This window comes from Gorilla gorilla, chromosome 20, assembly GCF_029281585.2.
Source record: "Gorilla gorilla gorilla isolate KB3781 chromosome 20, NHGRI_mGorGor1-v2.1_pri, whole genome shotgun sequence".
NCBI classification, from domain to species: Eukaryota; Metazoa; Chordata; class Mammalia; order Primates; family Hominidae; genus Gorilla; species Gorilla gorilla.
This window is the reverse complement of record NC_073244.2, coordinates 57,474,280-57,489,824: the sequence shown is the minus strand read 5'-3', so window position 1 is coordinate 57,489,824 and position 15,545 is coordinate 57,474,280. Positions and strand designations below refer to the sequence as shown.

Genomic DNA, 15,545 nt, shown 5'->3' with positions numbered 1-15,545 from the left:
CAGCTGAAAGGATTGAAAAAGAGTGAAGTGAAATTTCTTTCTCTTTCTTTCTTTTTTTTGAGACAAGGTTTTGCTCTGTCTCCCAGGTTCGAATCTAGTTGCTTGATCATGGCTGACTTCAGCCTCAAACTCCTGTGCTCAAGAGATCCTCCCACCTCAGACTCCAGAGTACCTGGGGCTACAAGCATGTGCTACCACGCCTGGCTAATTAAAAAAAAAAAAAATTTTTTTTTGTAGAGATGGGGTCTCACAATATTGTTGCCCAGCTCGTCTCAAACTCCTGGGCTCAAGTGATTCTTCCGCCTCGGCCTCCCAAAGTGCTGGGATGAAAGGCATGAACCACCGCGCCTAGTCGAAATTTCTTGTCTTGACCAAGTGAAGTCAAAATAAGCTCCTAAGACTGTTTCCTCATGTGTAAAATAGGGATAATAAGCGTAACTCACAGAGCTGGTCGCTCTGGGAATTAAATGCGATAACGTCTGTGACGTGCTTGCTTGGAACCGGACCTGGCACACAGTAAGTGCTCAATAAACGTTCATTCAAGGTGAGGAGTGGGGACGGCTTGGAGGAACCCGGGGTCCTCCCAGCAGCCTGGGGGAGTCGGGTCCAGCTCTCTGCCGCCGGGAGGGGCGTGGCCAACCCAGAGGGACGTGGTCCAGGCTTCAAGGCTGGACCAATGGGGGCGCCGAAGGGCGTGGCCCTACCCGGCATGGGCGTGACCTCGTAGGGTGGGAGGGGCCAGGCGCTGTGGGAGCCTCCGGGAAGAAGATGCTCAGGCCAGCAGCCACCGCCAGCCCTGTCGCCGCCGCCGCCCGCGCCCGCCGCCCCCCGGGCCCCCACTAGCGGCCGCCTCCGCCTCCCACTCCGGCCACGCTCCTCCGGCCCCCCACCCCGAGCAGGGTCTGGGGGGCTCGGCCCTCTTGCCCCAGGGAGCCAAGAAGAAGCGGGGAGTCCCGTCCCCCCAGTGGCGCGTCCAGTCCCCAGCCTCTGTGGTCCCAGGAGAGACCCCACCTCTCAGTTCTTTCCCGGCCCTATCGGAGACCCCCCTCGGCCCTGCCATCCTGCTCACGGCCGCTTTCCAGGCTCTGTCAGCCCCCGAGAACCGGCTCCCCCCTACCCCCGCCTTCCCTCTCCGGGGCTCCCCCTCCCCCACCCCTCCACCGCCCCCTCCCCCTCCCACGTCCCCTCCCCTCCCCCTCCCCCGCCCCCCGCCCCCCGCCCCCCCCCCCCACCATGAGGATGATGGCCGCCGGCGCGGTGCACGGCCTCTTCACGGCCTCCGCGGCCCCGCAGCCGCCGCCGCCCCCGCCGCCGCCGCCGCCGCAACCCCAGCCTCCCCAGCAGCCGTCGCCGCCGCCACAGCAGCCGCCGCCGCCGCCGCCGCAGCCGCCGCAGCAGCAGCAGCCGCCGCCCCAGGCCCCCCCCATGGAGCCCGAGGCCCCGGATTCCCGCAAGAGGCCCCTCGAAACGCCCCCCGAGGTGGTCTGCACCAAGCGCAGCAACACGGGAGGTGAGAAAGGGCTGCCGCTCGGGGCGGGGGAGCGGGCAGGGGGCCTCGCCTTTCTCCATCCTTTCCCCCCCTCCCGTGGCAGGTGCAAGGGCTCTGGGGAGGGGAGAGACACCCCTCCCCGAGGCGGGGGACAGAGCGGGGAGTTGAGGAGGGGGCTGGACCCCCTCCTCCTCTCGCTGAGGCCCGGGGCTGGGAGCTTTGTCTGCGAGGAGAGGGGTGGGGGGGAGGGGGTGATAAGTGTCCTTGGGGGGCGCAGAAGATGGGGGGCGTGGGAGCCTCAGGGCAGGTGTCTGTGTGTCCTTGAGGGGTGTGTGATGTGACCCTTTCGGAGCAGGGTTGTTCCCCGAGCTCGCGTGTCCTGGCTGGGGGAGGGGAAGGAGTAGAGGCCTGTGGACCGGGAGCTTCCCAGCCTCCCTCCCTGGGGATGTCCTGAACAAGGGTTGTCCCAGATGGAGGCTTGTGTGGCCCTGGCCGGATCGTGCGTGGGGACAGGCTGGGTAGGTGTGTGAGGTGAAATGGAGGAAATGGTGGGTGTGTAAAGCTAGGTGGGAGAATGTGAGGCTAGGACAGGTGTGTATGTGTGTGCATGTGTGTGTATGTGTGCCCTCTACGGCCTGGATGTGTGACATTAGGGATCAGGAATATGACAGCATAGAGGGGGTGTATGAGAAAGACAGGGGACAGGGGCTGGGCTCCATGTTTGAGACCCTCCAGCGGGTACGTGTGACAAGGAAAGGTGTGTGCTTGTCACCCCCAAGGGAGCTGTGGCAGAGTGTGACACATGAGAGGGTATGTGTGACATGCAAGGGGGTGTGTGGGGGACACCAAATGGGCTGGCTCTGGGTGTGAGCCAGAAGAGGCCGTGTAGATCAGAGGAAAGGGGTCCAGTGTGTGTGACACAGGCATGGCTGGGGTGGGGTGGGACTCAGAGAAGCTGGTGAGGGGATGTGACAAGAAAAGGGTGTGGGTGTGACTCCAGAGAGGCTGTGGCTGGGTGTGACACATGGAGGTGTGCAACAGTGACATCAGAGGGGGTGTGTGCAACAGGGAAGGTGGGTGTATGACGAGGGAGAGGCTGGGGCTTGTGGGTGAAACGCACGAGGGTGTGTAAAAAGGAGAAGGAAGGATGGGTCCCCATGTGACAGGGCACGTGTGCATATGACACCCAGCTGTGTGTATGGGTGTAACAAGGAGAGGTGTGTGTGTGAAATGGCTGAGTGTGTGACACCAGAGATATGGGGATGATTCTGCATGTGTTTGACAAGGGAGGCTGTGTGTGTGTCCGTGTGTGTTGGAGATTGCCGAATGTTTGACACCACGGAAGGCGGTGTGAGGGAAGAGAGGGGCTCTCCCTGGGTGTGACCCAAGGAGGTGTGTGTACCAGAGAAGAAAAGCCCAGCTGGGAACTCTAGGTGCATGCCCTGCCGTGGGGGGCTCAGGGAAGAGGTGGGGTTTTTTGGGGTCCTCAGAGCCCAGTCCTCTAGCTCCCTGGTAGGAGGGAGACCCCGCAGCGGACACGTCCCTCCCCGCGGTCACCTTGCCAAAATCTTCACTTCCTCTGGCCTTTTCCTCCGGATGGGAGAGGGATGGCTTCAGGCAGAGTGCACCCTTTCCTCTCCGCCAGGCCTGGCAGTGGGTGGGGTGGGGGCCTCCTACCTCCTCCCTACAGATGAATACAAGCCGACTTTCTTCCTCCCATCCTAGCCCTCCCCAACCTCCATCCAGGTGGGACATGAATCAGGGACCCCCTGGATGCCTGTGAGGGTGTCCAGCAGAAATTGGAGGAAAGGGAAGTTGGGGGAGGGGATGGGAGGGAGTTTCCTGTCCTTCTTCCTGCTCCCCCACCCCCAGCACACACATGAATATGTCCCCGACTTCCTTCCCTCCTTCCTGCCCCACTGCTGTTCCCAGTCCTGGAGAGGTCAGGGACCCAGGAGGTCCCTGAGCCCAGCCAGACTGTCTAGCCCTCCACTCACCGTCCTCCAGAGGGTAGGGGGTTCCCACCTTTCTCTTGAAGGGACTGAGATGCTTAGAATCTGATCACTTCTCAGCACAACTTAACACTGACGCCACTGCTGCTAATAACAGTCACATCTGCCTACTTGGCACCTACTACTCTGAGATATGGGTTAATATCTCAGTACAACCCCTGGGAGACATGATTTGAGCATCTTTTTACAGATGAGGAAAACTGAGGCTCAGCAAAATGAAACCGCTTGCCCAAGGTCACACGGTTTCTAAGTGATGGAGCTAGAATTTACCCAACCCTGGGCTGCCTGGTTCCGGAGCTCCTGGACGTAACCTCTGTGCTATCCTGCCTCCCTCCACAGTGGGGAAACTAGGATGAGCCTTTAGGGACCATCTCCTCCAGACTGTCTCCCACCCCGCTTCTGTTTACTCATGGGGAAACTGAGGCTGGGAGATGCAGAGGGACAGGCCTCCATTGACAGAAACACACTCAGGGGCAGGGCTGGGCAAGGGTCCAGGACTTTGATCCCAAAATTGAGGGCTTCTTTCAATAATATACATTCATAGCTGGGTGATGCTGGGCCAACCCATCCCCTTTTCTGAGCCTCAGTGTCCTCATCTGCCATGTGGGCACATAAAAATGACCATAAGGGGCTGGGCACGGTAGCTCATGCCTGTAATCCCAGCACTTTGATAGGCTGAGGCAGGTGGATCATTTGAGGTCAGGAGTTCAAGAACAGCTTGGCCAACATGGTGAGACCCCATCTCTACTAAAAATACAAAAATTATCGGGGCATGGTGGTGGGCGCCTATAGTCCCAGCTACTCAGGAGGTTGAGGCAGGAGAATCGCTTGAATCCAGGAGGTGGAGGTTTTAGTGAGCCGAGATCACACCACCACACTCCAGCCTGGGCAACAGAGCGAAACTCCATCTCAAAAAAAAAAAAACAAAAAACACAAGGATAATACTAACAATAGCTACCTATATTATTGTTTAATGTCTTACGTGCAATTTCATATCATTCTCCCAACACGCTATGATGGAATAATAATAATCAGTTATAATAATGTCTAGACTTATGATACTGCAGTATGCCAGGAACTATCATGGGAAGTGCTTGACATGGATCAATTCCTTAATCCTTACAACAATTCTATCATGTTAACCCATGTTACAGATGAAAAACTGAGGCACAGAGAGGTTAAGTCACTTGCCCAACGTCACTCAGCTGATAAGCAGAAGAACCATGATGTGAACTTAGGCGGCTGGCTCCATTGTGTGGGGAGACACTAGAATGGACCCTGTTTTTAGGTGGGGAAACTGAGGCTCAGAGGGCTTTTCCTGGGTGTCCCAGCAAGCAGTGGCCTACTGGACAGATGAGATTCTTGCCCCCCTCCTGCCTGCTTCTGGGAGCAGATGGGAGAAGTGGAGGAGATGGTGGCGGTTCACACTCGCTTCTGGGCACTGTGAGTGGCTGGCAGATGCCGCTGGGAGGAAAACAAGGCACTAAGGGCAGGAAGACTTGGGTGAAGAGGTTGGACGGAAACTCTAGTCAGGGACTCCTTGCAGAAATAAATGACCCCAGTCTGGCAGGACAATAACAAACAGTGGCCCCCTTGATACAGATCGTAACTCTTAAGCTGCAACGATAATGACCCCTGTACTCCTGACTATATTCCCACCTCTGTCAACCCCCCCAAAATAAAAACCCATATACAGACATACATACATATCTCACACCCTCAACATAGCTTACACCAGCCAGATCTTGCTCCTAACATCCCTCTTTTTTTTTTTTTTTTTTTTTTTCTGAGACAGGGTCTCACTCTGTCACCCAGGCTTGGAGTGCAGTGGTGCAGTCATGGCTCACTGCAACCTTGACCTCTCAGGATCAGGTGATGCTCCCATCTCAGTTTCCCCAGTAGCTGGAACTACAGGTGTGCACCACCATGCCTGACTAATTCTTTGAATTTTTTTGTAGAGACAGGGTCTTGCTATGTTGCCCAGGCTGGTCTCAAATTTCTTGATCTCAGGTGATCCACCCACTTCATCCTCTCAAGGTGCTGGGATTACAGGTGTGAGCCACCACTCCCAGCCACATCCCTCATTCTTTGTTTTTTGTTGTTGTTGTTTATTTTGTTTTGTTTTGTTCTGTTTTTCTGAGACAGAGTCTCGGTGTATCACCCAGGCTGGAGTGCAGTGGTGCCATCTCAGCTCACTGCAACCTCCACCTCCTGAGTTCAAGCAATTCTCGTACCTCAGCCTCCCGAGTAGCTGGGATTACAGGCATGTGCCACCACGCCTGGCTAACTTCTGTATTTTTAGTAGAGACGGGGTTTCATCATGTTGACCAGGCTGATCTCGAACCCCTGACCTCAGGTGATCTACCCACCTAGGCCTCCTGAAGTGCTGGGATTACAGGCATGAGCCAGCACGCCCGGCCACATTCTTTATCATGAAGTCAACATCACCAGGTTAAGAGCCCCTCCTAGAATGAGCTCTTGCAGGATTCATATCTTGCCACCATCATGTGCTTGGTGTGGAATCCTCAGGCGAGTTATTTCACTACTCTGAGCCTCAGCCTGCTTGTCTGAAACAAGGAGGCAGGAAGATCTTCCTCTCTGGGTTTTGTGCATTAGATGAGATTGTGTATGTGAAGCACATAGCGTAAGGCTGGTAGATGGTAAGTGCTCAGTAAACAGTCGCTATCATCATCATCATCATTATATTATTATATAAGTGTCATTGAGTATGTCATTTTCCCTTTTCACCATCCACCATCCAATGGTGATTCACTCCAAGAAAACCGTGGCCCATCTGCCTTTCTTTCACTTAGAGACAGTCACAACTCAAGGCAGCATCACACCTTTCAGCATCTCATCCCTACATAAGCACACTCTAGTTGTATTGCATTTCACACCAAATAGGCAACACCGCCATTCACAGAAACACATCACATGCCTGAAGTCCCACCCCTCCTCGGCAGTACTGCTCCCACCTCACACCCTGTCTGCCAGCAGCATCCCCACAGGCTCCTGATGACAATACCGATGTCAAACCCCAGCCTCCTCGTACCCTCATGGAACATGCCAGCTCTCCCATCCCCAGCCCTCAAACAAAACCATGAGGTGCCATGAGGACAACACCCGACATTGATGTTGCATCTGGACACACTAACACCAAAAACAACACCTCAACAACCCACACCCCTTCAGCTTTACCTTTGTCATTCATGACCCCCAAGATCAAAGCCACCTTAGAGGATGAACTCTCTGACACTAAAATAGGCCACTCTTACTACAACACCCCAAATCTCTTGGGTAGGCAATTGTTATTTATGGAAGGGGGAAGGGAGTATTGGCTGATTTTTTTTTTCTTTTTTGAGATGGAGCCCTGCTGTGTGACCCCGGCTGGAGTGCAGTGGCGCAATCTCAGCTCATTGCAACCTCCGCCTCCCAGGTTCAAGTGATTCTCCTGCCTCAGCCTCCCAAGTAGCTGAGATTAAAGGCGTGCCACAACCATGCCCGGCTAACTTTTGTATTTTTAGTACAGACAGGGTTTCACCTTGTCGGCCAGGCTGGTCTCAAACTCCTAACCTCAGGTGATCTGCCCACCTCAGCCTCCCAAAGTGCTGGGATTTTTGAAAGCCGTCAGAAGCATCCCTGAGGGGGTGGATACAAAAGGAGCAAGAGCAGAGACTCAGTGACTAGAAGGGGAAAGACGGCACCTTTCCAAGGTGGAAATGTTTGAAATTGCAGCAGGAAATTAGTCAGGAGACCTGAACTTGCTATCTTCAGTTCTTCAGACTCCGACATCGGGTAGAGGGAGCTGCCTGGACTCAAGGGAAGAGTGAAGAGTGGGATGGGAATGGGCGGGTGTTCTGGCATGTAGATTCTGCCTCACTACAAGGGAGAACTTTCTCACAAGCAGTGACTTGGTTGTTCAAACAGGGTGGGCGTGCGTGATGGCTGAGGGCTCCGAGTTCAGCTGAGGTCACGTGTCTGCCCTTGCTGTGAGGAAGGCTGGTCAATAGAGACCTGGTTTCTTTCTGGGGAGGTAGGACTCACATGGTGGAAAACTTCCCCAAACAGAAAAGCTGTGCATAAAATTCTGGGAAGGACCAGCACAGACTGATGCTCACAACGGGGACTCCTGGGAATTCAAGTGCTGAGTCTCTACAGGTGGGAGGTCTTAGCCAATCACTGTCCATAGGAGACTCACTTGAAGAGGGGGCTCCAGGCGTCAGATTTGCACTAGTCTGATACAGGGACCATCAAGCCACCCACAAGATGATTTAAGGTGGTCCATGGACAAACTTTTTTTTCATTTTTGAACATTGTATGCTTATATTAATGTATGTTAGGGAGAGCAAAAACAACCAGCCCTTCAAGCTCCAATTGTTAGCAACGATTTTTAAATTTCTTCTTAATTTTTTTTTATTTGAGACGGAGTTTCGCTCTTGTTGCCCAGGCTGGAGTGCAGTGGCACGATCTCAGCTCACTGCAACCTCCACCTCCCGGGTTCAAGCAATTCTTCTGCTTCAGCCTCCCAAGTAGCTGGGATTACAGGCATGCGCCTCCACGTCTGGCTAATTTTTTGTATTTAGTAGAGAAGGGGTTTTACCATGTTGGTCAGGCTGGTCTCGAACTTCTGACCTCAGGCGATCCATCTGCTTCGGCCTCCCAAAGTGCTAGAATTACAGGTGTGAGCCACCACACCCGGCCTAATTTCTTCTTTAAATGGATGCATTTAGGCCAGGCGCGGTGGCTCACGCCTGTAATCCCAGAACTTTGGAAGGCTAAGGTAGGCAGATCCCTTGAGCCCAGGAGTTCAAGACCAGCCTGGGCAACATGGTGAAACCCCGTCTCTACCAAAAACACAATAAATAAATAAGTAAATAAATGCATTTAAAATTTAAAAGGAATTTAAAGGAAAGGGACCTTGTCTGTTCCCTGCTGCATCCCCAGCACCTGAACCAAGGACTGGAAGGTCATGGGCGCTCAGGAAGGATTTGTTGGAGGAAGGGAAGGAAGAAGGAGAGAAAAAGAGAAGAAAGAATAATTCCAGTACAGAAGGACATAAAAGGGGCAAAATTCTAGAAGGTGGCATGAGAAAGACAGGAATTAGAGAGAGGCTGAGTGCAGAGAATGGAGACAAGGTCTCGCTTGTATCAGTGAGAGGACATTCCTCCTCCAAGGAGGGAAAAGTTTGGGACAGCCCCCTAGGGAAATGGGTGACTAACAAAGTAGGATCACCCCTCCTTCTCCTACCTCTCAACCCAACCCCCAAACCCCACGTGTAGGGTGCTTGCTCTGTGTCTGATGCTGTGATAAGCACTGAACTTGTGTTCATGGTGTAGGCAATACTGATAATGAGGATATCTAACATTTCTCAAATCTCCTACGTGCTGGGACCATCCGAAGTACCTTTCCTTACATTTCCTCATTTCATTAATCACAGTAACCCCATGAAGTAGCACTATCATGATTCCCATTGTATAGATGAGGAAAACTGAGGCCCAAAGAGGTGAGGAGACTTGCCCAAGGGCATAGAGCCCATCAGTGGCAAAATGCACTTTTTTTTTTTTCTTGAGACACAGTCTCACTCTGTCACCCAGGCTGGAGTGCAGTGATGCGATCTCGGCTTACTGCAACCTCTGCCTCCTGGGTTCAAACGACTCTCCTGCCCCAGCCTCCCGAGTAGCTGGGAGTACAGGAATGTGCCACTAGGCCTGACTAATTTTTGTAGTTTTAGTAGAGACGGGAGTTTCACCATGTTGGCCAGGCTGGTCTCGAACTCATGACCTTAAGTGATCCACCCACCTTGGCCTCCCAAAACACTAGGATTACAGGCGTGAGCCACTGCGCTCGACCACAAACCTCACTCTTAGTCTAGAGTTGCTTCTGCTGTTTCATACAAAAATTCGTAGGGACAGTTTGAAGAAGTACAAGAGAGAGGGGGCAGAAGATGAGGAAGAGGGTGACCCCAGTTTTCTTCAGAGAAGATGAATACCTTCTACCCTCAGAGGGAAGCAGGGAAGATGCTCTGGCTGGGAGAAGATGGGGAGTGAAATTGAAGAAGCAGAGAGAGGATGGAGTCCTAGGGATTAGTGAGAATTCCCTCCCCATCTTTCTGAGCCTTCTGGAGATAAAGGACCCCATATCTGTGACAAGTTTAGGGTGAGGGTGGAGAAGAGGACATATCCGTGAGTCCATGGAAGAGAATGAATTCAGTAGGGGTCAGGATGATTGGTAGGAAGGCACCAGAGAGGGGTTAATTACCTAATAGGCTTAATGGTCTGATTAAGCAAGTTTAAGAGGATTGCCTTGGTGTCAGGAAACTCCTTAATTCTGGACCCTTCCCCATGCCTGCAAAGCCACATCTAGCCCCTCTTCCCACACCCCCATCTTACACACATAAGGGAACACAGAACTTTCATCTTAAGAGACCAGGCAGAGGCCGGGCATGGTGACTCACACCTGTAATCCCAACACTTTTGGAGGCCGAGGCAGGTGGATCCCTTGAGCTCAGGAGTTCGAGACCAGCCTGAGCAACATGGCAAAACTCCATCTCTACAAAAAATTTTAAAATTACCTAGGAGTGGTGGCATGTGCCTGTAGTCCCAGCTATTTGGGAGGCTGAGGCAGGAGGATCACTTGAGCCCAGGAGGTCGAGGCAGCAGTGAGCTGTGATGGCACCACTGTATTCCAGCCTGGGCAACAGAGAAAGAGAGAGAGAGAGAGAGAGAGAGAGAGATCAGAGAGCGTTAGAGCAGTTTCTCTTTTATCTGTTCTATATGTTGAGGTTTTACATGAGACATTGAAAATAGGCTTCCTGGCTGGGCTCTGTGGCTCACCCCTGTAATCTCAGCACATGTTAGCCTGGCTAACATGGTGAAACCCCATCTCTACTAAAAATACACACACACACACACACACACACACACACACACACACGCACAAATTAGCCGGGCATGGTTGTGGGCACCTGTAATCCCAGCTACTCCGCAGGCTGAGGCAGAAGAATCGCTTGAACCCGGGAGGCGGAGGTTGCAGTGAGCCGAGATCGCGCCATTGCACTGCAGCCTGGGTGACAAGAGCGAGATTGTCTCAAAAAAAAAAAAAAAAAAAAGAAAGAAAGAAAGAAAGAAAAAGAAAAAAAGAAAATAGGCTTCCTTTGCTTAAAAGAAAAAGTTGAAAACCCATTGGGGGATGGTTTAAGACCTTAAAATTTGGAAGCAGGATGGCCTGACTCCTCCCTTTCTTTTCCCAGTGCTTATTGCAAACCTAGTATGTGCTGTTCAAGTTTTGGGGACACTGTTCAAGTCCCTAGGACATGGGTGAGCTCTATGGATGTGACCCACGGTGGACCTCCGTGATCAGTTACTCTGAAGGCATGAAACAGGGGGATTCATCCTATCTTTGGGGTTCAAGGAAAGCTTCCAAGAAGCAGCAACATTTGAGTGAGAACCTAAAGGACAAAAGATATTGACTGAGGGGGGCCGGGCGCGGTGGCTCACGCTTGTAATCCCAGCACTTTGGGAGGCCGAGGCGGGCAGATCACGAGGCCAGGAGACCGAGACCATCCTGGCCAAAATGGTGAAACCCCGTCTCTACTAAAAATACAAAAATTAGCTGGGCGTGGTGGTGGGCGCCTGTAGTCCCAGCTACTCGGGAGGCTGAGGCAGGAGAATGGCGTGAACCGAAGAGGCGGAGCCTGCAGTGAGCCGAGATCGCGCCACTGCACTCCAGCCTGGGCGACAGAGTGAGACTCTGTCTCAAAAGAAAAAAAAAAAAGAAACTGACTGAGGGGAAGAGAAGCTGCCAGGCACAGAGCATGCGCAAAAGCCCTAAGGTGGGAAGGAGCAGGGCACGTTTAAGGAACAAAATGTGCACTGAGCCTGAGGCCCACGGAGGAAGATGAGGAAGTGAAGCTGGAAAGGTGGGTGGGGCCAAGTCACAAAGGGTCGCCAGGCTGGAGTGGAGTGCAGTGGCGCGATCTCGGCTCACTGCAAGTTCTGCCTCCTGGGTTCAAGCGATTCTCCTGCCTCAGCCTCCCGAGTAGCTGGGACTACAGGCACGCGCCACCACACCCGGCGAATTTTTGTACTTTTAGTAGAGACGGGGTTTCACTATGTTGGCCAGGATGGTATCCGTCTCTTGACCTCGTGATCTGCCCGCCTCCGCCTCCGCCTCCCACAGTGCTGGGATTACAGGCGTGAGCTACCGCTCCCGGCCGCAAAGGGTCTTCTTATACTGAGAAGTGTCCAGAATTTCCATCCTGGAGGCACGTAGGGGCAACGGGCAGGGGAGGCTAGATACTTGCCTTGAGACTACATTAACAAAATGCTTTTCACATGGTCAAGAAAACTGGTTTATAATAAGCAAGGTGCGGTGGCTCACGTCTGTAATCCCAGCACTTTGGGAGGCCAAGGTGGGCGGATCACTTGGAATCAGGAGTTTGAGACCAGCCTGACCAACATGGCGAAACCCCGTCTCTACGAAAAATACAAAAATTAGCCACGTGTGGTGGCGGGCGCCTGTAGTCCCAGCTACTCGGAAGTCTGAGGCAGGGGAACCCCTTACACCCGGGAGGTGGAGGTTGCAGTGAACCGAGACTGCACCACTGCACTCCAGCCTGGGCAATAGAGCAAGGCCGTATCTCAAAAAACAAAAAAAGAAAAAGAAAGAAAGAAAAGGAAAAGAAAAATTGGCCTATAACAAAGAATGGCCAAAACTCCACAAGCTGCCGCTGGCACTGCATCTAGGTCTTCGAGGCTGTCCTTCATCGTGTTGGTCCCCCCAGGAGTGGAGGGTGTTAAGCAATGATGGGAGGAGACTGAATCAGAATTGGATTTGAATCTGAGCCCAGTAGCTGTGTTCGTGTCCTTGGGCTGGTGATGACCGTGGGCTGGTGCCTTCACTTCTCTGTGCCCCTCTGTGCCTCAGTTTCCTCTTGTGTAAAAATGGAGCTCATTCCACCCGCCTCACCGGGAGGTTGTGAGGAACGGACGAGATCAAGCTCACAAAGCACTCAGCACAGCGCCTGATCAAAAGTGAGTGTTCGGAGCATCCCCAGTGTCCGGCCTTCCTCTGCCTCCCCGCTCACCGCTTCCACCTGTCAGACCGCCGTCACCTCCTGCCTGGACCATTGCAGTCGCCACCTCACTGGGCCCCCAGCTCTCCCACTGTTGCTTCTCACGGTCTGCTCCCCTCATGGGCATCAGAGGAATCCTCCTAAAACCTAAGTCAGGCCACATCCCTCCCATGGCTCCATCTCACTTGGGGTAAAAGTTAAGGACCTCACTGTGGCCTGCGAGCCCCATCACCCCTCACCACCAGCACCCCTCTCTGTCCTCATCTCCTCCCACTCTTCCCCTCTCTCATTCAGCCCCAGGCACAGGGGCCTCCTTAGTCCCTCTGGAAGAGCACAGGCACAGTTCCACTTCAGGGCCTCTGCACTCACTTGTCCTTCACATAGCCATGTGGTTCCGTTCCTTCCTCCATATCCTGGTGATCATAATAGTTCAGAGCATGGACTCCAAATCTCAGCTCTGCCACCTACAAGTGTTCTTGGGTGATTTCTTCACCTTTGTTTCCTCATCTGTATGATGGTCCTTCATAGGATAAGTGTGAAAATTCAAAGGACTGGCATTTGGAAAGTACTTAGAACAGTATAGCACCTATCAGGTGCAGCAAAAGTGTGTGATGATGAATAAAGCATGCCACATTCTTAGGAAGAGCTTCCCTGGCCTCCCTCTCTGACACTGCAGCCTCCCACCCTCCCTGACCCCCTTTTCCTGCCTTTTTTGTGTCATTAGGAGTCCCACCATCTGACATGAAATATACTGTCTGTCTTCCCCACCTAGAAGAATGTAGCTAGCTGTGCGAGCTCTTGGCTGAATCACTAAAACTCTTTCGGCCTTATTTGCCTCATTTGCCCACAAATCGGGGAGCTTTGTCTATTTTCTTCTTGGCTGTTTCCCTAGACCAGTGCCAGGCACGTAGCAGGTGCTCAATAACTATTTGTTGAATGAATGAGTGAATGAAGATCATTATTTGTATTATTCTCCATACTGCTACTGTGACCCCTGGGGTTTCCTCTGCTCACCCCCTCCAAAGGTGAAGACCCCTCCCCCGCTGACTCCCCTCCACCCTGTGTGCCCCCGCAGAGGAAGGCGAATACTTCCTGAAGGTGCTGATCCCCAGCTACGCGGCGGGCTCCATCATTGGCAAGGGCGGGCAGACCATCGTGCAGCTGCAGAAGGAGACCGGAGCCACCATCAAGCTCTCCAAGTCCAAAGACTTCTACCCCGGTGAGCCCCGGCCCAGGTCTCTGCCCTAGGCCCCCCGCCCTTCCTCCCTTTCTCCCTCCCACCTGGGCCCTAGATGAGGGGGAAGGTCTGCCCTAAGGACAGTGACAGTGGTGGGGAGGGGGCCTCCCCTCCCCCTAAGGGGACAGAGCTGCCCCCAGCCCGAGGGGCCTGGCCGAGCAGATGGGGGTGGGGGCAGGGCAAGACAATGGGCCTGCTGCATATTCATGAGCTCATTTGCATGATGCGCTGGCAGATGTGTCTTTTCCCACACACCTGCCCCCTCTGGTCAGTTGGAGGAGCGAGGGTGGGGAGGGAGGCAGGTGTCAGGGCGTCCCTCCGGGCTTGGGGGCCAGCCAGCCATGTTCCACACACTTGCTCCCCCCTTTGGAATTCTGTCACCCCCTCTTGCCCAGTCTCACTGGTTTTCTCTGTCTCGGTGTCATTCTTTATGTGTCTCCCTCTCATTCTGTTTCTGACTTCTCGTCTCTTGCTCCCCTCTGCCTCCCTCTGTCTCTTGCCCCTCTGTCTGCCTCTCTGTCCATCTCTCTGGTTCTGTTTGGATACCCCCCATCTCTTGTCCTCTTCATCCGTCCTCTGCTTTCCCTGTCCCTCCCCTCATCTTTCCTTCTCCTTTTGTCTTCCTGTCTCTCTCCCCATCCTTTCCTTCCCTCCACCTCTCATAGTCTCACGTTTTTCCTTTCCTCCTCTCTCTCTCTGAACTCTGTTCAATCATCCATTCAACCAGTATCTACTAGCCCCCTCTCACTGAGGTCCTCCTCTGCGAGAGTCACACATTTCTTTCTGCCTCTGCTTGTCTGTCTCTCCCTTCCTGTGTCTCTTTTTTCCTAAGTCTCAGCTCCCTCTTGTTTTTCTCTTCCCTTCCTCCAAACCCAGTCCCTTTTCTGCCTCTCCCCCTGCTCCATCCTTCTCCCCCAACCATACATTTTCCAAGGCCCCTCCACTCTCTCTATTCCCTCCAAAGTCTCTCACCTTTCCCTATCTCCCTCCCAAGACCAATGCCCGACAAGCATCGACATCTAGGACTCCAGGGAAGGCCTCCTGAATTGCATCTTTGGTCCAGTGCTGGTTCTAGTTCATCCTTAATCCCCTTGGATTTTTTAGGTCAAACACCAGAGCTGGAGCCCAGGGTCAGTACGCGCTCATTTTCTCTCTCTCTCTTTCTCTCTCTCTCTCTCTCTCTCTCTGTCTCTCTCTCTCTCCCCACCCCCTGTCTCTCCTCTCTCCTATCTTTCCCTCTCTCCTCCCTCTTTCTCTCTCATTCTCTCTCTGCTCTCTCTCTCTTCTCTCCTCTTCTCTCTCTCTCTCTCTCCACCATCCACCCCGCCCCCAGCCTCCCATCTCACTAAGCAGCTTTGGCAAGAGGTTTAGAGAAAAATCGAGTGAACCAGGCACACCTCCTCCTTTTCTCTTCCACCCTGGCCCAGTTTTACCCACTCCCCTGTAGCCCACAAGATATGGATAAGACCTCTGTTCGGAATGTTCCTCTGAGGACACTTGGTTCCTTGCTCCTGGATCACATTCTGTGCCACGAGACATGTCGTCCCCTCCCAGCCCATTGACACACCCCACAGGCCAGGCAGCTGGGAAACCCAGAAGGCGGGACAGACATTGGTCCTACCAGGTCAAACAGTATTCAGACAAGCAACAGGAGCCAGCGTCTCTCCTCAGCCCCTGGACATGTGGTCAGCCCCCATCCCCACTCCTGGTGTGCAACTTCCAGATCATACAGCA

General features: G+C 53.3%; 1 protein-coding gene across 2 annotated transcripts in view; it reads left to right on the top strand.

Annotated features, from left to right (window-relative positions):
- Window positions 1-747: 747 nt before the first annotated feature.
- Window positions 748-15,545, top strand: part of NOVA2 (NOVA alternative splicing regulator 2) — a 37,542-nt gene continuing 22,744 nt past the window's right edge. The window contains exons 1-2 of one of the 2 annotated variants that reach the window (XM_031004457.3): window positions 748-1,510; window positions 13,650-13,793. In XM_031004457.3, coding sequence (XP_030860317.1) covers window positions 1,234-1,510; window positions 13,650-13,793 — 421 coding nt within the window. In that variant the 5' untranslated portion in view covers window positions 748-1,233. Of the gene's footprint in view, window positions 1,511-11,601; window positions 12,534-13,649; window positions 13,794-15,545 lie in introns of those variants that run through there. The other variant, XM_063701465.1, reaches the window with a different exon arrangement.